The sequence below is a fragment of the Mauremys mutica genome, chromosome 2 (genome assembly GCF_020497125.1).
Source record: "Mauremys mutica isolate MM-2020 ecotype Southern chromosome 2, ASM2049712v1, whole genome shotgun sequence".
Lineage (NCBI taxonomy): Eukaryota > Metazoa > Chordata > Testudines > Geoemydidae > Mauremys > Mauremys mutica.
In genome coordinates this window covers 193938358-193966332 of record NC_059073.1, presented here as the reverse complement: position 1 = coordinate 193966332, position 27975 = coordinate 193938358, and the positions used below count along the sequence as shown (strand labels likewise).

At 42.5% G+C, this 27975-nt stretch overlaps 1 protein-coding gene across 1 annotated transcript in view; it reads left to right on the top strand.

Moving 5' to 3' along the window:
* The first annotated feature begins 317 nt into the window (after positions 1-317).
* ADCY1 (adenylate cyclase 1) overlaps positions 318-27975 on the top strand; it is a 224952-nt gene continuing 197294 nt past the window's right edge. Inside the window, exon 1 of the mRNA XM_045005001.1 lies at positions 318-1680. Coding sequence (XP_044860936.1) covers positions 1012-1680 — 669 coding nt within the window. The 5' untranslated portion in view covers positions 318-1011. The remainder of the gene's footprint in view (positions 1681-27975) is intronic.

Below are 27975 nucleotides of genomic sequence, written 5' to 3'. Positions count from 1 at the left end.
GGCTGTGGGTGTAAAGTTTTTATCTTTCTCGTGGCTCGTATTATTACTATACTCGTACCAAGAAGGCTAGGCTTCTCCTCCTCTGCCGCTGGCGGGTCCACACACTAACGCGTTTGCAGGGACGTAAAACAAATGCGGAGCCTGATCAGAGCACGAAGTGAAGCAAAGCACGGCTGACTCTGGGCAAGCGATGGCTGGATGTGTGTGTTCCGATGGCGGGAGGGAGGCAGCAGGCGGGCGCGGGGGAGGGGGGCTGCAAAGCAGACTCAAACGTGGTCCTGTTGTCAAATCGGTGTTTTCTTCTTGTCAATCTGCTCCGATTGGGGAGACGTGTCTGGCTTCCCAAGCAATCAGCGCGCAGGCGCATATTATTCCCGAGTCCCAGTGAAATGCTCTTGGACGTAGGAAGGGGATCACCCTCTTTCCCTGTCTGTCTCCCCTTCCCTCTCTCTCCGCCCCCCACCTCTCTCGTTTCCTCTGCTTAGTCCAGCTTCCCCTTGTTGTTTTTAACGTCGCCTCCTCCCTAGGAAACTATCCCCCCACCCCAGCTCCCGCTCCTCTAACCAGGCTCTCTGAAGCCAGTTCTGCCTGTTGATTACTCCCTCCCCCCCTCTTTCCTTGCTTGATTTCAAACCTTTGGATGGTGTTTTGGTGTCACTAGGAGATTATCATCCCTGGAGCTCCAGAGAGGGAGTGTGTGTGTGTGGGGGGGGGAGGCTGGAATAATAACACAACTGAGATTTTGACTCTGTCCTGCAGCCATCCCAGCGATCTCTGGATACCAGGTTGCATCTGGGGGTGGCTGGATCCCTCCCTAGGGCTGCTTCTGGTTGCTAGTAGATTGGCTCCGGTTGCCGGCTCCTGGGAGGCTTTGCAGCTGGGGGTTGCCGGCTCCTAGTTGGCGGCGGCTGCTGCTGCTCCAGCTCGCAGCCCCCCTCTCGCTCCCTCTATGAGCAGAGAGGCAGAGGAGCAGCAGGGGACGCCAGGAGGAGCATTCCTTCCCCGGGGTTTATGAATGGCACTGACATGGAGGAAATACCGTTTCAGAAAGTCAAGACCAAGAGGAAGAAGTGCTGCCGCTGCTGCTGCTCCCCCCCGGCCGCGGCGGGCGCGGGCGCCGGGCTGGGGGGACCCCCTCCGCCGCCGCCGCTGCTGCTGGATGCCATCGCCTGCGAGGACGAGTTCGACTGCAAGGAGCTGGAGTCCCTCTTCCAGAGCTACAACCTGAAGCTGGAGCAGACCTCCACCCTCAAGGCGCTGGCCGTGCTCATCGTGCTGACCGCCAGCCTGGCCCTGGTGGAGCTGCTCTCCGGCCCCAGCCTGACCATCTCCAAGGGCTCGCACCCGGTGCACTGCATCATCTTCCTCTCCCTCTTCATCGTCACCAACGTCAAGTACCTGCAGGTCACCCAGCTGCAGCAGATCGTCAAGCTCACCCTGCTCTTCAGCTTCACCTTCTCCTTCCTCTGCTGCCCCTTCTCGCTGGGCGCCTACGGCCTGGAGCCCCCCAGCGCCCCCGAGCAGGGCATGTGGCAGCTCATGCTGGTCACCTTCGTCTCCTACTCGCTGCTGCCCGTGCGGACCCTGCTAGCCATCGTCTTCGGGCTGGTGGTGGCGGTCTCCCACCTCATCGTCACCGCCACCTCGGTCAGTGCCAAGAGGCAGCGGCTCTGGAGGACCGTAAGTCCCAGGGAAAGGAGGGGAGCAGCCGGGGGGTGGGGTGGGGGGCACTGCAGCTGCTGTGTGTGCTGGGGGGGGGGGGTTGGGGGGTGTCCAGAGTTGGGGGAGTTTAGTTTTGTGTGTGTTGGAGTGTGTGTAGTGGACCTGGGATGTGTATAGAATACAGGGACGGTGTGTGCATTGTGGGACATGTGGGGGGGGGGTGTTTGTAGGTTTATGCATTGGGGAAGTTTGTGTCTGTGTGTGTGTGTGAGTTTGTGTTGCAGTGTGTCTGTAGTTGTATTGGGTAAGTGAGGGTGTGAGCTAGACATACGGTGCCTGTGTGGTGCATATTGGACGCATGGAGTGTGCCTATGGCCGGTGTGTTAATTGTATATCGGGGTATCAGGTCTGTGTAGCAGCTAGTGGGAAGCAGTGGATGCTGAATAACCTGTGTTGGGACCTGTGTGCTTAGCGAAGGTATGTCGCTGTCTGCCTGCTGGTTCCCAACATCACAAAGTTTGGAGGGGGGATGTAGGGATGAGATGGGTAAGAGTTAAGGGAGGGATATTTGGCTTCTGGGTGAAAAGGCAAGGAAAAGCTTTCTGACTTTGTCTAATAGTAATAATAAAAAGCAGCAGCAGTACTTCGACGATGGGGACACTTCATGCGGGAGGTGCAGTCAATGAACATAAATAAATTCCATCTGACTCACTATAGACTTGGTAGCTAGACTTGTTTGGTGAGATCGCCATGAACTGATATTCTTATTTTTTCCACAGGCTCTACCCCCAGGAGACCCTCCCCAACCCTGGACCCCAAATAGCAGAGCTCAGGGGAGCTGGAGAAACTCCTTGGAAGATGGTGGGAAGCCAGAAATGGAAATCCCACCCCCTTCTTCTCCCAGTGTGCATAATATTTCCAGCTTCATTTCCCAATTCCAGCCATTTCCTCCTCCCCACGCAGATTAGTTAGTATGTAATTGAACTTCCTAACAGTCTCCCCCTCCCCCCAAAGAATTAAGCCAGTGATGCCTCCCTCTGCAGCATTTTTGGGAACTGTGCTGCTGCACTTCCTCCATCCTCTGTGCCCCCTCCCAGGAGTGGCTATTTATAGCCCTGCAGGGCTTTCTCCAGCTCCCATGGCCTGATGGGCTGTACTGGGAATAGGGGAGGAGAGTAGGGAGATGCGCATGTTTGAAGCAGTGGGGCTAGGAGTCAGGATTGTCTGTTTAGGTTCTATTATGTTGTGTATCTGAACCACTGGGAAAGACTGATTTTATTCTCTCTAGTACTGGGTCAGTTATGTTTGCTCTTAAGAGGAACAATAATGGGTCTTAGAGATTTTAGATTAATATTTAGTGATATTTTATTCCTTGTTTAGATTATTTGCTACTTTACTGCTTTTGATTTTTGATGTTGTTCTCCTTGGTCATATCAGGCTGCGTCGTGACACTTAGACATACACCCCCAGACACAGTAACACAAACACAATCACATGCACCAAGGCATGAATTCATACACCCTCACCTAGAATCTCACACACACATATATGGATATAATAGATAATCAAGGAAGTGAGGTTGCTGGGACTACAGGATTACTCTTGGTTTGATGCTGGTGGACAAAATAAATTTTATATTTTGAAGGGGAAGAGAGAGATAAGCCGAGCTTTATGATTTACCCAGATAATCTGATGTGTCTATTTTTAAGTGCGTGATTTAGAATTTCCATGAGAGAGAGTGCTGATGAAATTCAGGGAGGCTTCATTGAAAACATCCAAAAGGATAAAAGAAAAACACTAAAATACTCTGCTTTGAATGGGGTTACAGACTGCTTCTTGTACCAGAAGTCGGGAACCTTTTACTCCCAAATGGAGCCCAGGCAATCCTAATCCCCATGACATGGAGGCAAATATTAATTGATGCTGGGTTACAGCTACAAGTGGCACCTGCTGTTCCACCAGAATTAAACAAAGGATCTAACTTGCACGACCACGTCTGTTTATGGTATTCTCTTACCCAGGGCTTGACAATAAGCTTTTTGTCCTCTTATTGATCTCCCCTCAGCTAATCAACAGGCAGTATTAAAAAATCCTGCTAGAGGCTGGTATAGCATTTGTACATTTTCCCCCTTACAAAGTAATTTGTCATTTATACAAAGTCCCATGAGTATTATGCTTTGGTGAGAATATTAGGCAGAAATCTGCTCCAAGTTGAGCAAATTAATCGGTCTGTGAATTTAACAGAGATGTGTGTTACTTATGATGAAGTTGTCGGTTTTTCGCTCAGTATTTTCACAACCGTTGAAATTCTGAAGCCTGCATAATACCAGAGTAATTGAATCTTATGTGGGCATCCTGGGGGCAGCACAGCCCTTTTGCAGGAGCTGCTCCTATGCATGAGCTGCAATAGCAGTTGTATCTCAGGCAGGGGATGTGTTCTAGTTACAGGATTTAATTCAGCCTGCCCTCAGTGCTCCCTTCTGTGCTGGCCTGTATGAACGCAGGACACAGTCCGTTGTCCAGGCTTATGGAGCTGTGCAGAGGTGCAACTGAATGAAAGGGTTTGCATGGGCCCCGTAAACAGAAATTTACTGCAACCAGATGTGCAAAGCAATAGAACTGAGGTCAGCTTTTTCAAACATGGCCTCTGACTCCTGGGTGCCTCAGCTTTTGAGAGCCCAAGTTGAGATGCAATGGCTCTGATCTTAACTTCCACTGAAGTGAGTTGTCAGCAAAATCAGGCCCAACGTGTTTGAAGCTGGACTCGCAAAAACAGAGGTGACCAAATACAGAGGCCACTTTTGACAAGTTTTTGGCCGTAAGATTTTCATTCCATTATAAACAGAGTTTCTTTGTATCCAAGACCTCCATCAATGGGAGCAGGATCAGGGCCTGAAGTGCCAAAATCCCATGGACTTCAGTGGTGCAGGATCAGTCCCTAAATGAGCTCTTCTATATGCATAATATTTGCATTCATATAAAAGTATGAACAATTTTGCATATTAAAACCAATAGACCAGCTTGTTGTGAAAATACTTTTTCATGAGGTTCAAGCCTTAAGTGAACTTCATGAATATTTAGATCAAATGTGATTGTGGTTAGTAATGCAGGGAGTTGTTTATGGGGACTCCCTGGCTTATTTCGCATAGCCTTCTACACCACTTGAGGTGTTCCCTGCAAGTCAGGGATAAAGCACATTGACAGGGTAAGATGGAGAAAATTGCACTGTAGCTGTCCATTCTGTACCTGTTTGTGACTAAATGGGGGATCCCAATCCCCAATGTTAACTGAATATATTTTATTTTACTTCAATTAAAGAATTGAGTGTTACTTATGTATAACATACCTGGGGTGCCAGGTTTCAGAGTGTTAGCCGTGTTAGTCTGTATCAGCAAAAAGAATGAGGAGCCCTTGTGGCACCTTAGAGACTAACAAATTTATTTGGACATAAGCTTTCGTGGGCTAAAACCCACTTCTTCAGCTGCATGGAGTGAAAAATACAGTAAGAAGATATATAAATACACACACACGGAGAACATGAAAAGATGAGGGTTGCCATACCAACTCTAATGAGACTAATCAATTAAGGTGGGCTGCTATTAGCAGGAGAAAAACAACTTTTGTAATGATAATCAGGATGGCCAATTTCAAACAGTTGACAAGAAGGTGTGAGTAACAGTAGGGGAGAAAATTAGCATGGGGAAATAGTTTTTAGTTTGTGTAATGACCCATCCACTCCCAGTCTTTATTCAAGTCTAATTTAATGGTGTCCAGTTTGCAAATTAATTCCAGTTCTGCAGTTTCTCATTGGAGTCTGTTTTTGAATTTTTTGTTGTTGAAGAATTATGACTTTTAGGTCAGTAGTTGAGTGTCCAGGGAGGTTGAAGTGTTCTCTGAATGGTTTTTTAATATTATAATTCTTGACGTCTGATTTGTGTCGATTTATTCTTTTGCGTAGACACTGTCCGGTTTGGCCAATGTACATGGCAGAGGGGCATTGCTAGGGTGAAATCCTGACATTGAAGTTAATAAGAAAACTCCTACTGACTTCATTGGGGGCAGGATTTCAACTATTTTTGTATATCTAGCTACAACATAGTCATAAAGGTCTACATAGTATATGTAATCAATAGCATTTTAGCCATATGACTCTCATTGACTGCAGTGGGAGTCATGATTGCATGTTGACTATTTCTCCCTCACCCCTAGTGTTTTTGTGAGCAAAACCATAAAGTAGTATCTGGAAAAGGTAGAACCTACAAAGGAGGATTTAATGACGTTGCACTAGTTTGATTTATTTATGCAGTGCCCAAACATGTGCTAGGTGCTTAACAGCACAGTTAAAAAGATATAATCCCTGCCCCAAAAGCTTAGTCTAATTTATGTTGAGATGCAATGAGTGGGCGTTATAGACACTAAAGGCAGATGGGGTGAGCAAGGGTTACTGTAATTACTTATCTGTGGTGTGGGCTCATCTTCATGTCTTAAGTTGCTGTTAAACAAATTAAATATTTAAAATGTTATACAAAGTTTGTTCTCTTGCTCATTAACAGCGCGCGCGCACACACACACACACACCCTATAGGTATATCATATACCTATCATATATATATAATAATCCACCTGCACAGTAGGTGAGTTTTGTAAAGTAGTAGGCATGCGGTAGCACCCTGCTGATATAGAATTGTGTATGCAAACCAAAGAATTGCAACACACGTTAACAGAACAAAGCAGAAACATGGATGCCATTTTAAATGACCATAAATATATCTTCTTTTCAACTCTGTGGACAGAGCAATATTTTTGTACTGTACCCTTCAATCTATTTTATATTTAAATGTATTGCAAGCTGAAAATTTATTGGGTCATGCGAGTAACCAAATAATGCCAACTTGGAAAATGGATGAGTAGAGGGGAACTGGTAAATTATGGAAAGAGCAGCCGGAAGGAGGCTGGTGATATAGAAAATGTTGACATAACACATTTTTATGCCTTTTAACGTTTAACAATTTGATTAAGTTATTGTAGCACTTCCCAGGCCACTGGCAAAATAATCCACAATATCCCAAAGAGTTGTCCACATTTTGTGTTTTATATGGTTCGTATTTTTCTGCTAGTGTGGAAAAGGCAGTTAATTAACCACATCGTTGACAGGACTGTTGATCCCCCTGTTCCCTTTGCAAAACAGAGTGAGGTCTAGTGGTATAATAAAAGGAGTGGAAGTCAAGAGCTACTAAATTCTAATCCAGTATCTGATGCAGTCTTATATTGTTGCATTGGACTAGTTGCTTACTTCCTCTGCTTCCTTTTCCACGTTTATGCAGTAGTTAATATTGGAAAGCATTATGTACAAGAAGTGCCAAGTATGTCCCTAGTCTCGCAAATGCTTCTGCATATCAGTAGTCCCATTGAAATCCATGGAATTCTCCACATGCCTAAAGTCACAAAGCATTTGTAGGATTGGGGCCAATATTGGTAGTATGTTCAGCCTCCATGCATAACTTCCAGCTGAATTTCATCCTGTATTTGAAGGAAACTTACTTGTGGAAGGGTGAAGGACACTGATGTCTTTGTAGTTAAAGTAGAAATTTAGTCTGCAGTTACAACATACCTATTCACCACTTTTCAAGGTAAGCTCTTGGTGAGTTGGAGATGGCATACCATTTGTTTCTGCAGAGCGTAGAGTTGCATTTTAAAAAAATCACATGAAGGGCTACAGTTGTGAAGATGATTTTGCACATGTGAACGGAATATATGTTATTTAAGCTCAGTACCAATGTGGACACAAGAACAAATAGATACAAACTGGCCATCAGGAAGTTTAGACTTGAAATTAGATGAAGGTTTCTAACCATCAGAGGAGTGAAGTTCTGGAACAGCCTTCCAAGGGGAGCAGTGGGGGCAAAAGACACATCTGGCTTCAAGAATAAGCTTGATAACTTTATGGAGGGGATGGTATGATGGGATAGCCTAATTTTGGCAATTAATTGATCTTTGCCTATTAGCGGTAGATATGCCCAATGGCCTGTGATGGGATGTTAGATAGGGTGGGATCTGAGTTACTACAGAGAATTCTTTCCTGGATACTGATTGGTGAGTCTTGCCCACATGCTCAGGGTTTAGCTGATCGCCATATTTGGGGTCGGGAAGGAATTTTCCTCCAGGACAGATTGGCAGAGGGTTTTTCGCCTTCCTCTGCGCGTGGGGCACTGGTCACTTGCTGGAGGATTCTCTGCTCCTTTAAGTCTTTAAACCACAATTTGAGGACTTCAATAGCTTGGACATAGCTTAGGGGTTAGATACAGGAGTGGGTGGGGGAGATTCTGTGGCCTGCATTGTGCAGGAGGTCAGACTAGATGATCATAATGGTCCCTTCTGACCTTAAAGTCTATGATTCTATAAACTAAAAGTGTTGGCTTCCTAAGTCTGTAGACAGGCATCTTTAGTACCTCTGTTACTACTTAGGGATTAGGCAGAAACAGAATGCAGTTTCAAAACTAGTCAGTTTCTCAGCTGTGTTTGAGAACCAGTGGGCATCAGTGAAACTGCCAAAAATCACATAGAGGTGAGGAAATCATCATTAACAATGAATAATTTGTCAGATAAGTTTAGCTACTTTTCTTCTTCTTACAGAATGTCTGTGAGCAGACAGTGCTTCCCTCACATTTCTTCAAACGTATATTTATCAAATTCTTTTGCACTTTAAGAAAAATCCTCTGAGTTGTTTGTTTGCATTTCTTTACAAGTATTCATTATTTAAGCTAGGCTGGATGGTTGTGATTGGTGAAATAATGTAGATTTTTGTTTTTTTTATTTATTTTATTTATTTGTTTGTTTGTATTATTGCAGTCCTTAGGTACCCCAGTCACGGACCAAGAACTCCCATTGTGCTAGGTGCTATATATAAAAAAAATGGTCATTGCCCCAAAGAGTTTACGGTTTTGTCCGCTGATTGGATGAGAATGTAAACATTTCTTTTTGGGTTTTTGTTTTTCCATATCCCATTTCTGAGAATAGTAAACTCATTTAGAACCATGAGTACAACTGTAGAGACCTCAGAGGAAAGGAAATGTTATACTAATATAGCTTAAAAACTTACAGAATTAACTAAAATAGTGTTCCAATACATAGTAATGATACATTCAAAGGTTAAATATCTTGAGCTGTACCAGGACTAGAAACAAATGTCCCATTAGAATGAAAGCTTCTGGCTTTCTAACAATATAACATACCTGTCTCAAGCTCTGGTGCCTTGGAATGTGAGAAGTAGCCCAGGTATGGCGGAGGGAGAAGACATGCAGACAGAGAAGGTGGTCATCATTTGGGTAGGAGCATCGCACAGTGTATGTGTAACTATATTTTTATAATTTAGGCTTGAGCTGGTCACAGCAGCATAGTTAAGGTTGGGACAGATATTTTTACCCCCGATGTAAGTGCAAAATTTGGCTCTAACTCTTTATTTTATTTTTTCTCAACATGAATTTCCCAATTACAGTTGTAATACAGTACACTACTGTATATATCTGGTATAGCCCAGTATCTAGATATGGTGGATTTCAGTTTGTTTTGATCAGATTTAACAGCAATCATTAATCTCTGCGTGTTTCAGTGTGGCTTTGTATTGTGTGATATGATCCTTTCTAACTAGGGTGGCAGTCGTGAAAAGTTTCATTTATAATTTTCTTATTAAGTTTTGTTGCTTGATAATGTAGGTAAATTATACTCTCTCTCTCTCTCATATAGTGGCCTATGCTGCTTTCATTTCCATAAACATCTGGCAAACATAAAATAACGGCTTTTGGCTGTCGTGATTTTTAAATTCAGAGGGCCAGATCCTCACTTTCACTTTAGATGTAGTGACAATGGGAGTAGCACAAATCAAAGTCAAATGCAGATGGCACATTTGGAAGGCGTGAGAAGAGCCTAATAGTATCATCCTTCACGGTTCCTAAGCTCATGTTTGCGTCTCTGCATGAACACTAAGTTGTTGGGATCTCTAGATTTTGGAGGGATGTAGAAGGGGGACAGGGTGATGCCATTCTCTGCAGCTTTATTCCCTAGCAAATTACTGAAATTTCATAAGGAAATTCCAGCAGGACTTAATGCTACCATATTCTACTCCCCTTGGAACGTTGCTGTCAGGGAGGAAGCCAGTGGGAGTACAATTCCTGAAGGAGCACTGCTGCTGGGAACTATAGGAGCCTGGGGAGCAACACAGAGGGCAGGTCCTCTTTGCAGATGCTCCAAGATCTCTAGGGTTGGGGACTAGATCCTTGGCTTAGTATGGTTGGAGGGGCTTGTGAACCCCTCGTCCCCGAAGAAGGGAAGGTAGCTCGTGTTTCCTGTTACTTCTAAGCTGCAGAAATATGACTCCCCTACCCCCAAGCACAGGACCACTTTTGCTCCAGACAAGATGATATAGCTCAAAATCTTTAACGATCTGAAGTACATAGTTCAGGAGTTCTGAGGAAACAGCATTTTCACTACACTGTCCATCCATCTGTACTAAATCTGGAGGAAATATTGACTTCAGTAGAGTTACTCTGGATTTACATTAGTGTTACTGGGCCAAATTCTCATCTCAGTAATGGATAAATGTAACAATACAATGCAAATGTAATACAATGCAAATTTATTCTGAGTAGCATTTTCATACAAAGAGTATCCCAAAAATTCTTGTACAGAATGAAATAGTAAATTGTGATGTAAGGAGAGAACTTACTTAGGCCAGGCCAGGTAGATTACAACAGAAATACAGATCCAGTGTTGTCCAAGATACTATTTTCTTGGGTGTTTCAGAGACTGCAGGGCTGTAAAATGTTCCATAGGAAAGAAGAAATGCACTCTGCCTGGATGCATTAAAATATAGCTATAGTATAAAGTGCTATTGACACAATCCAGAAGTTGCCTTTTCGCACAAAGGAGTGTATTATTGAATTTGCTAACAATGGTTATGCAGCCTCTGAGATAAACATAAGGATTACAATTAATTGTCCTTTCCAACTGTTGCCACAAGAATAATGTCTCTAATTATAGCAAATCTACTAGTCTGCCTTTCTTTCACAGAGTACTTTAGTTGTTCATTCATATACTGTAATAGCAGAGACGTTTTTTAGACTTCTGTAATTCACTTATGAAGCTCTGAGGACTATAAGTAATTATCCACCCACACAAAATTAGGAAATAAAGCAACATTAATAAACACATTTATGATAGAGCCTTGCTTAAAATATACTCATAGTCTGAAGTATTGACAAGCCAGAAAAAAATACCGTGCTTGAGTAGTACTTATGCAATTCCCTACTTAAAAGCGGAGAATGGGCCAGTGCTTCTAATGTTTGTTATAATATTAACTGCCAACTAGATCATCTAGTTCAGAGTGAAGAATTCCCTCTTCCTGTACCGGCCTGTTACTGGGGTTGAACACAATGTTGGATGGTCTCATGTTTGAAGTTTGGGAGGAAAACAAGCTAAAAGAGACAATTAATAAATTCCATATTGGAGACAGCAGTTCAACTGAGTCAGTTCACATTTTCATAAAAACTACTTTCAAATTAGTAATGTTGTGTTTTGCCATGCTATTTGGTTTTGTTGCTATCATGAAATGCACTCCTTCATAGTGCAGAGGGACCAGGCAAGGCCCTCATCCCACTTATGGTCCACTTAAGCCCTTACTACAGGCTTTGTGGACACTTGTGGGGTGTGTGAGTCCTGCATAGGTCTTCTGCACTGGGGTGAATTCCACTCACTGCGAACCCAAATATAGTGGAATTCCATTTAATGGGACTTGCGAAGAAGTGTGTTTATGTGCACTGTAATTTGTAAATAGCAACCACAATGAGAGGGAACCTCTGCTTGTAGAGAAATTTGTCTGTAAAACAAAAAATGACATCAGCACCACTAGGCCAGGGTTCCACTGTATTACAGCATACAATTTGCCTATTTTTATATCTCAATCCTTGTCTTTTTTTCTGTAGCTAGGATTGTAGCAGGGTAGACACAGAAGTCAGAAGAAACCTAGTTCCCTATGTCTGCATTAGTGGAGATAAGTCTGCCCTCCTTGCATTAAACTAAGCTTTGAAATGTAGTTACTGGTTGTTTTGAAATCAGTGTCATTATGTTGAATGAGTGAATGGATCCACCCCCAATTGAGTAAGGGAGGAGATGAACTGACTGTAGCAGCTGTCACTATTTTACCACTTTGGAAGTTTCTATTTACTTTTCTGGTCTTCATTGTATGCACACGCTAAAAATTCACTAGAGGTTTCACCATCTTTTGGGGCTTAGTAGGCCAACGATTTTTCAACCCTTCCACAAGGATTGGGAGCCCTCTTGGACAGAAGGCTCTGTCCGTTTGCTGGATCAGAATGAAAGCTCTGATTCAGTTTAAATGCAGCCTTTTTTTATTCCAAAAGCCCAAGCTTTGTCTGTTGGTCTCTGGAAAACCCAGCTTGAACCAGCATATTCAAACCTTCCCAGAGAGTGGTTCCTGTTGGGACATGTCTACAACCTGAGTGATTTACCTTAATCACCTGTGTTTTTAGTTTCTGATGGAGCTGTGGCAACCCTTCTTCCCATTGGACTTGCATATAATCCCTGGTCCAGAGTGATACATAAACTGTTCATAAAATTAATGCCAGTAGCAGAGCTGGGTTTTGAGCAGTGGTGGAGCCACCTTCAATTCATGCCACCTCTTGGCTTGAAAAGCCACACGTACACCTAACAGCTGCTGGGGGGGCAGGGACCACTTCTAGCCCCCTTATTCACTCCACCACTACGTAATACAATATGTTCCTCCAAAGATATTGCATGTGGTGGCATGATGGTATTTCTGTCATTAATGCACACAGTGAAGTGCAAGGTATATTAACACAAAGACTTCAGTGGAGCTGGAATACCCCATAAGAAAATTGGGGATTCCCTGGTAGTTAATAACAGTTTTCCTACCAGATCTGCTCCAAGTGAGGGAATGGACCAGGGATGAGAAGACAGAGTATTCCCATTTGGATGAGGAAGCCTTGGATGTGATTGGGGCAAGAGCTGAGATGTCCCTTGCTATTCAGGAATAGGAGACCTTCTGGTTCATCCACTGTGACTGGTAGCTCCAGTTCAGAGGCGTTTGGACCTTGTAGTCAAAAGACTCCTCTCATTTAATTCCGCAATGTCTAGAGAGATAGCAGCATGATCTCTGAGCCAGTCTCTCCCATCTCCCAGTGCACTCATATGATGAGTCAGGTTCAGCTGTAGAGCATAAGTTCAGGGAATTTGCCCTTTATTGAATGAAATGCACAATATTTAAAGTGAATGAAAATCAGCCCCTATGCACACTGTCTGCATTGAGGCCTACACATCTCTAAAATCCCAGATCTGTTTTGAGCAGATTAACTAGGACTTGGTGTGAATAGGCCTGGATTGCTGCACACGGATGACTTTCACTCATACACAAAACCCATAACCTAGCCCACCTTAAAAGATCCTTTGTGTAGTGAAAAAGAGGAGTCAAATAGTATGTAGTCTTGCTTTACATAGTTTCTGACATTTGCTGCAACTGCATAATAAAAAATGATATGCTAATTGTGGGAAGTACAGGGCTGGGAAGTAGAAGGAAAATCAGAAGTTGATTTGGGAAGGAGATGCATTCTGGCAATGAATAATCCAACCAAAATAAATCAAAACTCATCTTTATCCAGAATGATCACAAGTAATAGGTCTGTCGTTCAGAAGAAAGAGATGAGATAAGGGAATTCTACTTCCAAGGCCAGAATTACTTTGTACAAGACATTGCAACTGAAGGCTCTTGTTTCTGAGACTGTCCTTTGGCAATAAAACAAAGAACTCCAAAGCTGATTTATAGTATGCTGCTAAATTAAATTACTATAGATCTTCTAAGTACAAACTTTAAAAGAGACTATTCTATTCCACCATCAGAGTCCTGGAAAGGGTGTTTTGTTTTATTTTTAAATTACATAGCTCATGAGAGGAATAGAGTGATTAAGAGCTTTTCCTCTCGTAGGTCAGCAGCTCCAGTTAATTTAGGTTGACAATGACTAAACACCATTACCATCTAATATCTTTTGTGATGCCCTACGGCATGTAAAATGGATTGATAGTGTTAGTCCAGTTTGTGCTGGGCACATGTACAAATAATCATTACAGTTGACACACACATCCACCAGTTTTCGCAAAGAGTGGCCAAAGATTTAATTCCCCATGCCTAAGCAGACTTAGAGATGGCCCCTCGAGGTCAGGGTTGACGAATATTGTGGGGGAAGCATCCATGGTCACTTATACCATAGCTATTGTGTGGACAGCAGATTAGGCCTTTTCATCTGCCACATTTAATCAAAAACTAAAAAAATTAAGATAAACCCTTGGTCATACAAATCATCCTGTGCGGACCATAGGGCAGGCCTGCAGACATGATTCAACACGAAGAGTGCACCAGAGGAAAACAGTTCACAAGTTATGAATTACATACTACTTTTTCCATGACATAGTAGCTACTTGCATATAGGGATAGTTACTAGGTGACTGGAGTTTTTAAACCAGAATTGCTCAGCTTTTCTCTTGTTTACTTGGTTTATTGACCAGAAGAGAGGCATTTTTCTGAAGTATCAAAAATTGCTCTGAGTTAACATGCACATCTTAGAATATTAAGGTTTAGTTTGCAGAGAATGTAACTACTTCAGACCTTCCACACTACTGCCCATTGCTAGTATTAACTTATTTAATAAATCAAAGTGGAAAGAACAAAACATATAGGCTGATGCTGGGGTTTGTGTGTGTGTTTGTTTTTTAATGTGTTGAGCCAAATATTGAGATCCTTATTCAGGCAAAATTCACATAGACTCTAAGTCAAGATCAAGTGAAAACTGAGGGCCAGATCATTTGTCTCTACAGAAATACCTACAGAGGGGCTAAAAAACTCAGTGAAATTCCCCTGACAGAGTTTCTTGTGCAGTCTTCTGTTGAGGAAGCCCTTGGGATCAACATGGATCTCAGAGATCTGCTGGTGGCATGGCCTCATCCACTCAGACATTAGTGTCTTCTTTGTTGTGCCTCTGGACTCTCTGCAGCACCTGGGTACCAACTTTCATGGAGGTTCTCTCCCAGGGAGGCAGTTCCACAGAAACAGGACAGGACAGCCTTAGCTTTCACCACGTTTGCTCACTGGGTCCAGTGGAGGATATCTCTCATCCTTGGTATACTTAGCTCCTGATCCCTCCTCACGTAGAATTCTCTGTGGGTTATAGAGGAGAGGGGGATGATGCTATGGAGGTAACTGAATGCCCCCTTTTCTATCTGGGGGATGGGATATCTGCACATGGAAGGTCCCATCTTCATGCAGAGCCAGAGGACAATATCTGTCTTAGAGCAGACCTCAGGATTTGGCCAACTTGTGGTTTTTATATAATTCGTTATTCAAGTTAGGTATAGCATATATGTACGGTTTCTCTTTTTAGAGGGTTTATTCATTTTATTTTTAGGGTGTTGGATTTGAGTTTTATGTAGATGCCCATAAAGTTGATTTTTTTTGTGCTTTCTCTTTGTATACACTGTAATGAGTAATGAATATTATTTACATTATTCTGTAATGAGTTATCTCCTTATAATATTCTCTAGTGGGCATTAATGTAGTAGTGTTTTAAAGCGCACTAGGGAAACTTTAGTGCACACCTGCTGGGTCTGCATGGGCCTGTTATGTGCAACATGATTGTGTGCTTTAGAACCCCTGTAGTCTGTGTCGCTGCTCTGTATAGACAAGCCCATAGATACAACTAACTATTTATGGTGTTTATCGTATACACATTTTCTTTTTTCCTTTTTTATTGAGTGGTTTATTGGTATTTTATTGGTTAAAACCTCAAATTAGAAGCCCCAAATATAAGGCATCCTAAAAATAAAAGACTGAGGTCTCAAATATTAATAGTAATTTGTGCCTATATAAAAAAAATGGTAAGTTCTGTAAATAATTTTATAGAAAAGTTTCATGAAGCAGTTGTTAAAATAACTAACTCTCTAAAGTCTCTCAAAGACAGAGCTGCAAATCCCAGTTCATATTAAGAGTGCAGCTGTGTGCATCTGTGCATCAAGTCTGTGTGCGAGAGAAATATTTATGGGCAAAATTAACTTGGTCTTTTGTTGGTTAACATTTTTAACAGTAATGATCTTGAAACACATGTTGTTTGTGCAACAGACAGACATTACCCCTGAAGGGTCTTCTACTGCTGTAATTTAATTGAAGCCTAACCTATTTAGTTAGTCCACAATCTAACAGGATTATTTTGGTATTACATAAATTGAATACAGTAATTCTTCTAATGCATGCCCTCCTAAAAGGGAAATATCATTGGAAGTTGTTTTAAACTAAATCCCCAGTGGGGTATTACACATAAATAAAAGTAAGACTATCATCTGATTGCAATTAGTAAATGCTAACCGCTTGATCCTGCCTTCAGATTTATGGATTAATTTAGGGCTTATTAAACTGATGGACAAATAGCACTGACAGTGCCAGACATAGAGCTGAAAGGCACTAAGTAAACTTCTGCTTGCACATGTCTGCTAATGCACTTCAGTCCTGATCAGCAAAACAAATGCTGTTCCAGTTCTAGACCTTGTGTACAAAGGCTGTGCTGTTTTTTGTAATGTGTATAAATGCCCAGTAAATTTGATGCCAACTCAATCTAATGGATTTTCATTTCTGGCCATACGGGATTGGGACCTGAGACTTGGGAGGTGGAAGGCTAGTGCATTAGTAAACTAACGTGCTGATAGAATTCTGGCACATTGACGAACTGCACCATAGATTCCCTCCCTCCAGCTTTCATTGTACCTTAATTTTGCCTTTGCCTGTGCTATCATGAAACTGCAAACTGTTCCAAGACCCCTGCAATACACTGACATATTGGGTAAAAGAGATCAAATGGCTCGTGGGACTTTCAAAAGTGCTCAGTATCTGCCTAACTTTATTCCCACTGAAGTCAGTGGTAAAACTCTGAGTGACCTTCAGTGGGCACAGAATTAAGCCGATGCTGAGTGCTTTTGAAAATGCAACCTCTCATCATCGTACTCTTCATTTCATGTCCAAGCACATGTATTTTTAATCCATATCCAGATGCTTTGGCAAGAAGTAAATCTCAGAAGATGCATGTAAAGGCTAAGAAAATTGCAATTCCTCTTCACTGCATCCGCTAGCCATTTATACACAGTGGTCTAGATCTTTAAAGGTATGCATGTGCCTAAAGATGCAGAGAGGTGCCTACTGAGATTTTCAGAAGCACAGGTGCCTCAGTCCCATTGATTTCTACTTAACCTGCTTAGGTACTTTTGAAAATCTCACTAGATGTGTATATACATTTTTAGGCACCTAAATAATTTTGAAAAAGTGGCCCAGCACCCTTAAAGTACCATTGTATTGACGTCAGCCACAGTGTATTAAATCAGTTCATCATGTGGAGCCATTAGCTCTGGAGCAGGTACAGACAATGGGGTCAATGAGTACTAAAAATACTAGGCACTGTACTTTGGGATAAGAAATCAATGGGACTTTGCATTTTATCCAAATAACAGTTCTATTACATGCTATTTCTTGGGGGGGGGGGTGAATTAAAGCTAGCTATAAAAATAAAAAACTAGCTATAAAATTATGACTGGTGTGGAGAAAGTAAATAAGGAAGTGTTATTTACTCCTTCTCATAACGATCTGGAGGATGGTGTGGACTGCACTCTTCGCAAGTTTGCAGATGACACTAAACTGGGAGGAGTGGTTGATACGCTGGAGGGTAGGGCTAGGATACAGAGGGACCTAGACAAATTAGAGGATTGGGCCAAAAGAAATATGATGAGGTTCAACAAGGACAAGTGCAGAGTCCTGCACTTAGGACGGAAGAATCCCATGCACTGCTACAGACTAGGGACCGAATGGCTGGGCAGCAGTTCTGCAGAAAAGGACCTAGGGGTTACGGTGGACGAAAAGCTGAATATGAGTCAACAGTGTGCCCTTGTTGCCAAGAAGGCTAATGGCATTTTGGGTTGTATAAGTAGGGGCATTTCCAGCAGATCGAGGGATGTGATCATTCCCCTCTACTCAGCACTGGTGAGGCCTCATTTGGAGTACTGTGTCCAGTTTTGGGCCCCACACTACAAGAAGGATGTGGATAAATTGGAGAGAGTCCAGCGGAGGGCAACAAAAATGATTAGGGGGCTGGAGCACATGACTTATGAGGAGAGGCTGAGGGAACTGGGATTGTTTAGTCTGCAGAAGAGAAGAATGAGGGGGGATTTGATAGCTGCTTTCAACTACCTGAAAGGGGGTTCCAAAGAGGATGGATCTAGACTGTTCTCAGTGGTAGAAGATGACAGAACAAGGAGTAATGGTCTCAAGTTGCAGAGGGGGAGGTTTAGGCTGGATATTAGGAAAAACTTTTTCACTAGTAGGGTGGTGAAGAACTGGAATGGGTTACCTAGGGAGGTAGTGGAATCTCCTTCCTTAGAGGTTTTTAAGGTCAGGCTTGACAAAGCTCTGGCTGGGATGATTTAGTTGGGTTTGGTCCTGCTTTGAGCAGGGGGTTGGACTAGATGATTTCCTGAGGACCTCCTGAGATTCTATGATAAAACAAGAACTAGGGGTCAGCAAATGAAATTAATAGGCAGCAGGTTTAAAACAAACAAAGGGAATATTTTTCACACAATGCACAGTCAACCTGTGGAACTCCTTTCCAGAGGATATTGTGAAGGCCAAGTCTATAACAGGGATCAAAAAAGAACTAGCTAGGTCCATTAGTGGCTATTAGCCAGGATGGACAGGCATGGTGTCCCTACCCTCCGTTTGCCAGAAACTGGGAATCGGTTACAGGGGATGGATCACTTGGTGATTCCCTGTCCATTCCCTCTTGGGCACCTGGCATTGGCCACTGTCAGAAGACAGGATACTGGGCTAGATGGACCTTTGTTCTGACCCAGTATGGCCATTCTGAAAATTAGTAATTTTGTGACCCAGTGTTTTAAAGTTCACTAGTTACATATCCTGAAACAAGTATCTTTGTACTAGTCTCAGTTAAGCACAGCTTAGATAAGGAAAACCTTTTATTTGCATTATCGTCTTCTCATCTTGCCCAGTTCAGACAGTAGTAACACAGAGAGAGCTTCTGCAGCCACCCACTACAAATGCTAGGCTCAATTCATTATTGTTTTATATTATTTACTATTTATGTTAGGGTAACACCTACAGGTCATAACCCAGATTCCATTGTGCTAGGTGCTGTACAAACACCTAAGAAACAGCCCCTGCCCCAAGGAGCTTATACTCTATATCAGGGGTCTCAAACATGCGGCCCGCGGGCCGCATGCGGCCCTTGGAGCTCTTCCCTGCGGCCCGCGGAGCTCCCCCAGTTACTTCCTGTCGCCGCCAAACTCCCCTCACCCCCGCCCCCCTCCCCGAGTTATTTTCTATGCCTAAGCTCCCCGCGCGCTGCTCCCCAATGTTTGGGGCCGGGTCTCTCCCCTGGCCCCACGCGCCTCCCCCCAGTGTCTCCCGGCCCCCACTTGCTGCCCCCTCACCGCCCGGGAGCTCACGCTGACTCCACTCCTCCGCTATGCCAGCTTCCGGCATCACCTGCTGCCGCAGGGTCCTAGCGCCCCCCTGCACTAGGGCCAGGGCACGCTGCCCTTCCCCTGCCCTAGTCCTGAGACTCTCCAATGCCCCGAGCCTCTCCAATGCCTCAAACCCCTCACCCTCAGCCCCACAGCCCTCACCCCTGCACCCCCTCCTATCCCCAAACTCCGTCCCAAAGCCTGCACCCCCACCCCCTGCCGCAGCCTGGAGCCTGCAGCGAGCACAGAGCCTGCACTCCAGACCCCCTCCCCCACCCAAACTCCCTCCCAGAGCCTTAGGCAGTAAATCTAAGTGGTGTTTTGTCCTTTGAGTGAGGTGCATTACTGAGTGTATATATTTATTAAAACTGCTTGGAAATGACTTCGTCAAAAAAAAAAACACTCATGGAAGAAAAGAGAGTTTTCCAAGACAAATGGGAGAATTTATATTTTTTCACAGAGGTAAAAGATAAAATTCAATGCCTTATTTGTCAGCAAACGATTGCTGTTCCCAAGGAGTATAACGTGCGTCGGCACTATGACACGATGCACCGTGAAAAATATGATGCATTCACCAGAAAAATCCGAGAGGAAAAAGTTCAGCAACTTAAAGCAGCATTTGCCAAGCAAAGAAATTTATTTTCAGGGATTAACAAGTCTAGCGAAGATTCAGTAAGAGCAAGTTTTGTGATAAGCGAAATGATAGCTAAATCATCGCGACCTTTTACAGAAGGCTTATTCATAAAAGAATGTCTTATGAAGGCCAGTGAAATTTTATGTCCTGATAGGAAGAAAGTTTTTGAAGGCATAAGCTTGTCTGCAAATACAGTTGCCTGCAGGATAACGGATTTAGCTGATAATGTGCAAAAACAATTGATTCAAATGGCAAAAGACTTTGAAGTATTTTCAATTGCTCTTGATGAGAGTACAGATGTATCAGATACCGCACAGTGTGCAGTGTTCATTAGAGGTGTGGACTGCAATTTGAATATAACTGAAGAATTGCTAGACTTAATGCCACTGAAGGGTACCACAACGGGACGTGACATATTTCAAGGATTGGAAGAGTGCATTGAAAAAGCTGCGCTGCCATGGAACAAACTCGTATCTTTGGCTACGGACGGTGCGCCATCAATGTGCTCTGAAAACATTGGTGTGGTTGGATTATTGAAGACCAAACTGAACAGCCTCAATATACCAGGAATTAGCCTGTGTAGTAAAAGTCTACAAATGAAAGAAGTTATGGATGTAGTTGTTAAAACTGTTAATTTTATACGTGCACGAGGGCTGAATCACAGACAGTTCACTTCTTTTCTAGCAAGTATGGACAGTGAATATGGGGAACTTCTGTATCACACTCAAGTTAGATGGCTGAGTCGTGGAAATGTTTTGAAGCGTTTTTTTGCACTTAAAGAGGAGATTGATTCCTTCATGAAAATGAAAAACAAGGAGGTTCCACAGCTTGCTGATTCCACTTTTATCTGCAACCTTGCTTTTCTAACAGATGTAACTGATCACCTGAATGCACTGAACTTGAAACTTCAGGGTAGAAAACAGGTGATAACACAGATGTATGACAGTATTAAGTCATTCAAAGTCAAGCTTACTTTATGGGGGAAACAGCTGACTGCTGGCAATTTGGTCCATTTCTCAACTCTGAATTCCTTAGGAAAAGTTGAACCCAAATCCTTGAAAGAATATGCAGAGATCATTTCTAACTTACACAAACAGTTTGATGTGCGGTTTAAAGATTTCAAGGCACTTGAACCACATTTTCAACTTTTTTCCACACCATTTGCTGTTGAAATTGACAATGTTGCAGAGGAAATGCAGATGGAGTTAGTGGAGCTTCAGTGTGACACGATTTTGAAGCAGAAGTATACAGATGTTGGAATTCCAGAATTCTACAGGTTTCTTTCACAAGAAAGATTTCCCATTTGCAAGCAACACTGAGATTGGTTTCGTCTCAGGATATCAAACCTAATATTGATGCTCTGGTTGATGCAAAACGCTGCCAGCTAAGTGGCCAAAAATGAAATGACTGTCAAAATTAGCACTGACGTTTCACATTACAGTTAAAGAAGTTAATAAAAAAGTTAATAAATTGACTTTTAATAGCATACTATATTTTAATACTATACTACTATATTACTCTTCATTTTTTTTTCTGCCTACCTCCAGGCGCTTCCCGCCGCCAAACAGCTGTTGGTGGCGCTTAGCACTTTCCAGGAGGGAGGGGGGAGGAGCGGGGAGCCACACGCTTAGGGGAGGAGGTGGAGAAGAGACAGGGCAGGGGCGGGGCCTCATGGAAGGGGTGGATTGGGGGTGGGGCCAGGGGCAGCAAGGGGGCATGTCAGTGATGCGGCCCTCGGGCCAATGCACTAGTCCTCATGCGGCCCTCGGGGTCATTTGAGTTTGAGACCCCTGCTCTATATAGACAAGACAGACAAAAAGCTGGAAGGGAAACAGAAGAACAAAGCAGTCAAATCACTGTCCAGGCTTGTATAGCAGGTCAGTGGCAGAATGAGGAATAGAACCCATGTTTCCTGAATCCTTGTTCAGTGTCCTGTCTACTAGACCAGGATGTCATAAATAAGAGTTTGTCTTGAGGGTCATAGACCCCCCTAGGATTATCTTAAAATATTTCAATTTAGCTTTGGCTATCCTATGATGTCATGTTCTCTTCTTTCCAATTACTTTAAGGTGAACACTTTCCTCTCTCTTGGGTCAGCATTCTCACTTGGGGCACGATGCTCACAAAAGAATGAGGAGTTTCATGCTATAGTTAAATGGAGCATGTTTAGGAGCTGCTTAGACTTTTTAAAAAAATGTATTTGCCTCAGTAGTTTGATTATTAACAGCATAAACTTTGCCTGAAATGTTCTTGTTTGACCCAATCAAGACTGACAATGAATGAAAGCAAGAAGAATAATTTTATTCATATTGGTTTATTTTTATCCACTAATAACTGAGATAGTTTCACTTTACAGTTTCTTCTACTGTGGTCTATCTGATGCAACAAACATGGTATACAAAAACATTCATTGTTTAAACACAGCAGCCTAGAGGATTCAGGGATGCAGATCAAGGAACTCTTGCCAGTCTGTGTCACACCATAATCATTATTATTAGTTATTTGTATTACAGTAGTGCCTAAGAGTGCCAGTGATGAACCAGGACCTGAATGTGCTTGATTCTGTAAAAAGAAAGAACCAAAAAAGGTCCTTAAACACTCTTTTAAAAAAAACTGTTGAATCCCTTTTTCTTTTATGAATGATATTTCAAAGGAATAGTGACAGCCTGGTAGCAGCATCTTATTGCTACCCCCTGGGGAGAATTTTGGCTTTGTTACTGCAGTGGTTAAAGTAGATGAAAACAGGGAGGAGGGAAAGCTCTCCCTGCATCAGGCAAGATAGAGGGGGAGCTACAAGAGAGCACTGCTTACCTGAGCCAGGCAGAGCAGGGGGAGCTGTCCTCATTTTATCATCTGTGTTGCTCAACAGCAGTTCCTTTAGATGTTTGTGATGGTATCACAGGCACAGAAATGAATCCTGCCAAGTCTCATGGGCCTGGAAGGATGGTAGCTTTTAGCTGTAGCCTTGTGGTTGAAAGCATAACTCCCGACAGCATAACAAGGAGACACGTGACTCGCATTAAGGACTCTTTGTCTGCATCATGTATTTTATCAGTACTCATAAAATGGCTTTTCATGCCAGTAATATATACAGTATCGTAATTAAACTTAGTTAAATAAAATAGTATCTACAAAATTACCATTTCCCCATTGTGAGGTTTTGCTCTGCTTTTCTGTACCTCTACTGTACCTCTGTCCTTTAATGTCTCTAATTCTAGTTCTTTTTCAATTTTGTATGCTTTGGGCCTGAGTCTCCTCTCACCTATAGCAGGAGAGAGCAGGTATAAGTCAGGAGAGTTATTGTGACACTTAACCTGTATTAATGAGAGGAGAATCAGGCCGGTTTTCTTTAATATTTCTTCTCTTCCCTCTTCCATTTTTCTTCCCTTTCAAAGGAAACAGGCTGAAGGCCACTAGTTCTCTCTGTTCCCTCAGTCTCTTTTTCTCATTTTTGCTCTACTCATGCTCTCCCTTCCCCAAAGTTCTCTCCTATCCCAAACTTTCTCTCCATGCATCTTCACAGGAACCATAGTCGATGGTCATAATAGTTCCTTCTGCCCTTTACTCTGACCTTCCGCATACCACAGGCCATAGAACTTTGCCCTGCCTCAAGCCCATAACTTCTGGTTGAATGCTAGAGCATATCTCTTCAAAAGACATTCAGTCTTCATTTTAAAGACTCCAAGTGATGGAGTCTCATCTCTATTTCTGCAGCTATAGAGAGCTGCTTGGAAAGAGGGATATTTCCTTTGCTGCTTCACACAGTTAAGCTGGAGAATCCATGTGTGTGGTGCCTTTTTCTCCCCCAGAGGAGTTGCATGAGGACTTGATCTGCCCCTTGATGCTACTTTTACCTACCTTTCCCCCAGTCGTCCCTTTCCAGTTCCCATGTCTCCACAGGAAACTGGTCCACTTAGCTACCATTTATGTGAGCCTGTGAGATTTCCACTGTCCACCAGACTTGTACAATAGGAACACAAGAACTAGGAGTCACCAAATGAAATTCATAGGCAGCAAGTTTAAAACAAATAAAAGGAAAACTGTTTTCACACAGTGCACAGTCAACCTGTGGAACTCTTTGCCAAAGGATGTTGTAAAGGCCAAGACTATAACAGGGTTCCAAAAAGAACTAGATAAATTCATGGAGGATAGGTCCATCAATGGCTATTAGCCAGGATGGGCAGGGATGGTGTCCCTAGCCTCTGTTTGTCAGAAGCTGGGAATGGGTGACAGAGGATGCATCACTTGATGATTACCTTTCTGTTCATTCCCTCTGGGGTACATGGCATTGGCCAGTGTCGAAAGACAGGATACTGGGCTAGATGGACCTTTGGTCTGACCCAGTATGGCCGTTCTTATGAGCAAGTGAGGCAAATACAGTTATACAGAAATTGGTTTGTTGAGCCTGCCATGTTCCCTTTGGCCTGGGAGATCCATGGAAGTATGGAATAATCTCTGGCCGGGGTGCCCCCCACCCATTGTGTGAAGCTACTACTATTGTGGCATGTGAGCTCCTCCAGAACAAAAGATAATAATAAAAAAATGAAAGTGGGCAGAGGCATTGAGGTCTGGATGGAGAGTTCAGAAACGGAGCTATTTGGTAACATATCCAGACCATGTAGCCTCCTTGGATATTGCCTTTCAACTCAGCTCTGTATGAGGAAGTATGGGAGAGCATGATCTGTCAAAGGGGGCAAGAACTGGAGAAATAGTCACTATTTGCAGTGTTCTACCCTGGAAATTCCTAGTAAATTATAATGCAAATTGCATCTCATGTTACTATTCCTCACACTCACAAAAGAGTGGATATGAGCCAGAATCTTTGGGTAAAGAGAATAGTCCCTGAAATGTCTTAAATTGAAGGGTAAAATCCTGAAGTTTTTACTCAGCCCTTATACTATGGACTTCAGGATTCATTCCAAAGCTGCTTTTCGTTAATATGTGTGAAGGCAGGTATTAGAGACAAGTAGATTTCTTTTTTATTTTTGTAAAACAGAAATAATACAAACCAATACGTTTAAAAAGTTATGAAGAAATAATCCTTTTAAAAATAAAATCCACCCCGTTCTTAATGTTGAGATTTCTTGTTAAGTTTCAAGCTAAATCAAAATGTTACTGCCAACGTGTCAGTCTTTTTGTACTGTAAACTCATGGTGGGTGGAATGTAATTGACTGTGCAACTGTACTGTGGCTAGATTAGTGGGGTCCCGACCAGGTTGAGGCCTCTTGGTGCAACTTCAGTATAACTGTTTAACAAGAGTAAATAGAAACACAGACATACTTAAAACTATGGTGGTGTTGGTGTTGCTTTTTCTTCATGTTTATCTGTGAAGGTTTTCTGTGTAACCCAAGCCGGCAAGTGTTAACACTGAAAATGTGCTGCTCTTGTCTTTCCATGAACGTGTTACAACTCCACAACTTTCATTTTTTACCTCCCAAGAAGAGAGATCATTTCTTATGAATTAGAAAAAAAAGTGCATCACCTCCCTGAAATGACTTTTTTTTTTTGTGAGTAAATACTCACTGACAGTTCTCTTCTTCTGAAGCTTTGATGCAAATGTTAAAAGCTTCTGGGGCAATATAAATAGTGGCCCTTTACAAATATAGTTTCCAGGGCAACTAAAGGGTCTACTCTTTCATAATGACTGTGCTCTCAACAAGAAACATTTGCCTGTCTGCTGGAAGATTATTTTACATTTAAGCACATTCATCTTGAAAATCATATCCCCCAGTGAAAAAATGTCTTTTATCATACTCATTCAGATCAGGATTATTTGAAAGTAAGGCTTTAAAATATATTGTGTAACTATAAATATGACTATTATACTAAAAGAAACCTGACACGTTTTCCCTTGTGCTGCCAGTCTCATCTTCACTGAGTCCAATAAGCAGTCTGACAAACAATCCCCTCAAAATGCTGCATTGTTTGTAATACGTATCTGATGATCTTCAAATCCCAGATTAAATTTGCTGCTATTAATTCACTGAAAAGGAAACGGCTTTGTCTGGCAGACGATATATGGGTTTCAGCAGAGTTGGGAAAATAAGCAGCATAATTTTCTGTTGACAAAATCTGGTTGAGAAGATTGTATGCACTTTATGGAGCAGAGGAGAAAGATGTAATGTTGCAATACAGAAACATTATGTACATAACAAACATTATGTACCTCCATAGCTTGAATTAAATCATTCTAGGAAGGAGGTTGTTTCTTTACAAAAAAATAAAAATAAAAAAAAATAGTCTGGTACCACTGCCGTTGAACGGTTTTAGTTACAGTCTATGCAACCCCACTGAAGTCAGTGGAGTTACAAGCTTGCCTTTTGGCTCAGTTTATTAGGCCCTGACTCAGTAAAGCACTTTATTCTACACTACATAGTTTTTTATGCCATGCTCATCACCATAATATGAGTGCCTGCTTAAGTCCTATTGATTTCAGTAGGATTTAAGAGGTTTATTGTTATGTCAGAAATCACAGTCAGTTCAAAGATACAGTAGTTGTGCTCAAAAGCTTTCCAGGTTTGCCTTAGATAACCTTTCCATGGTATTTACAGTAGGGTTAGTCTGGGAAGTATCTGGAGAAAATGAAATAATGTTACCACCGCATTTACAGTAATCTGAGGCAACTGAAGATTTTTATGGACAACTGCTGTAATTATGGAAAATGGTCCAAATTCTGCCCTCAGATGCACTTGCACAGATTCTATTGATTTGCTTGGAAAACTGCTTTGAGCAGATCTAAGGACAGAATATGAATCAATGAGCTAAATTAGGATCTCATTAAACCAGTATAAATCTGAAACAATTCAACTGGCATTAGTCTAAATTTACATTGATGTAAATGAGATCAGAATTTGGCCCCACGACTCTATTCCTTAAGGGCCTGATCCTGAAATCAATGGATGTTAGATGTCTAGTTCCTTTTGAAATTTGCACTGGGTGCCTATCTGCATCTTTAGGCACCTAAACATCTTTACAAATTAGGTTCTAAGAAAAAAAGGGAGTAAAGGTTTCAAGATTTGACCCACTAGCTGCAGTGAGATTTAGAGGTGCTCAGTTTCTCAGTATTTGCCACTATGGTGTTTGAGACAAATATTTAGCACAGTTGTTTTTTTTTGCCAATATAAAATAGCACAGTGTGCTATAGAGAGCCCTTCCCTCCCATTTAAGTCAGTAAGAAATGAGGGCACTTACAGGCTGATTTTTTTTTTTCAAAAGCACCTAAACATACGAGGCATATAGCTCCCCACTGAAATCAATGGAAGTTATGCACCAAATTTGAGTAGATGCTTTTTAAAATGCCACTATTCGTACATTACAGAAAGCATATAGGGCTAGAGCCACAGAGGGATTTAGGTGCCTAATTGCTACTTAAAATGTTTCAATCCAAAATTTGGATCCTTAGCTTCCAACTAACATTATAGGCCCCTAAGGGTATGTATACACTGCAATGTAAGCCAAGGGTTAGTGGGAGTTGTCAGCTGACCCATAGAATCATAGACTTTAAGGTCAGAAGGGACCATTATGATCGTCTAGTCTGACCTGCACAATGCAGGCCACAGAATCTCACCCATGCACTCCTGTATCAATCTCCTAACCTATGTTTGAGCTACTGAAGTCCTCAAATCATGGTTTAAAGACTTTGAGGTGCAGAGAATCCACCAGCAAGTGACCTGTGCCCCACACTGCAGAGGAAGCATGTTAGGGAACCCTGGGCTTGAGGATCTACACTGTATTTTAACCCTTGGTTAAGATTTTCTAACCTGTGCTGGAACCTAGGGCTCTTGCATTCAAACTGCACTGTGCAGACCCAAGTCAAAGTAACCCTCTCCCAGAGTCCCTACCAAGCCCCCCCCACCCCCCCCCCACACACATCCCAAAATGTGGCTGCTCTAGCTCTAGGACCACAGTGCACTGTGGGAAAACTTTACTGCCTGCCCTGCGTGTTACCAGGAAACAGCTCATGTTGGAAAAGGCTTGGTTGGTTCACTCTCCATTGCAAACCCAGGAGGCCCTCTGATAGTGTGCTTGCAGATTGGTGATCAGAACAGAATGGGTTAATGCTAACTTGAGCTGCTGCTGTTTT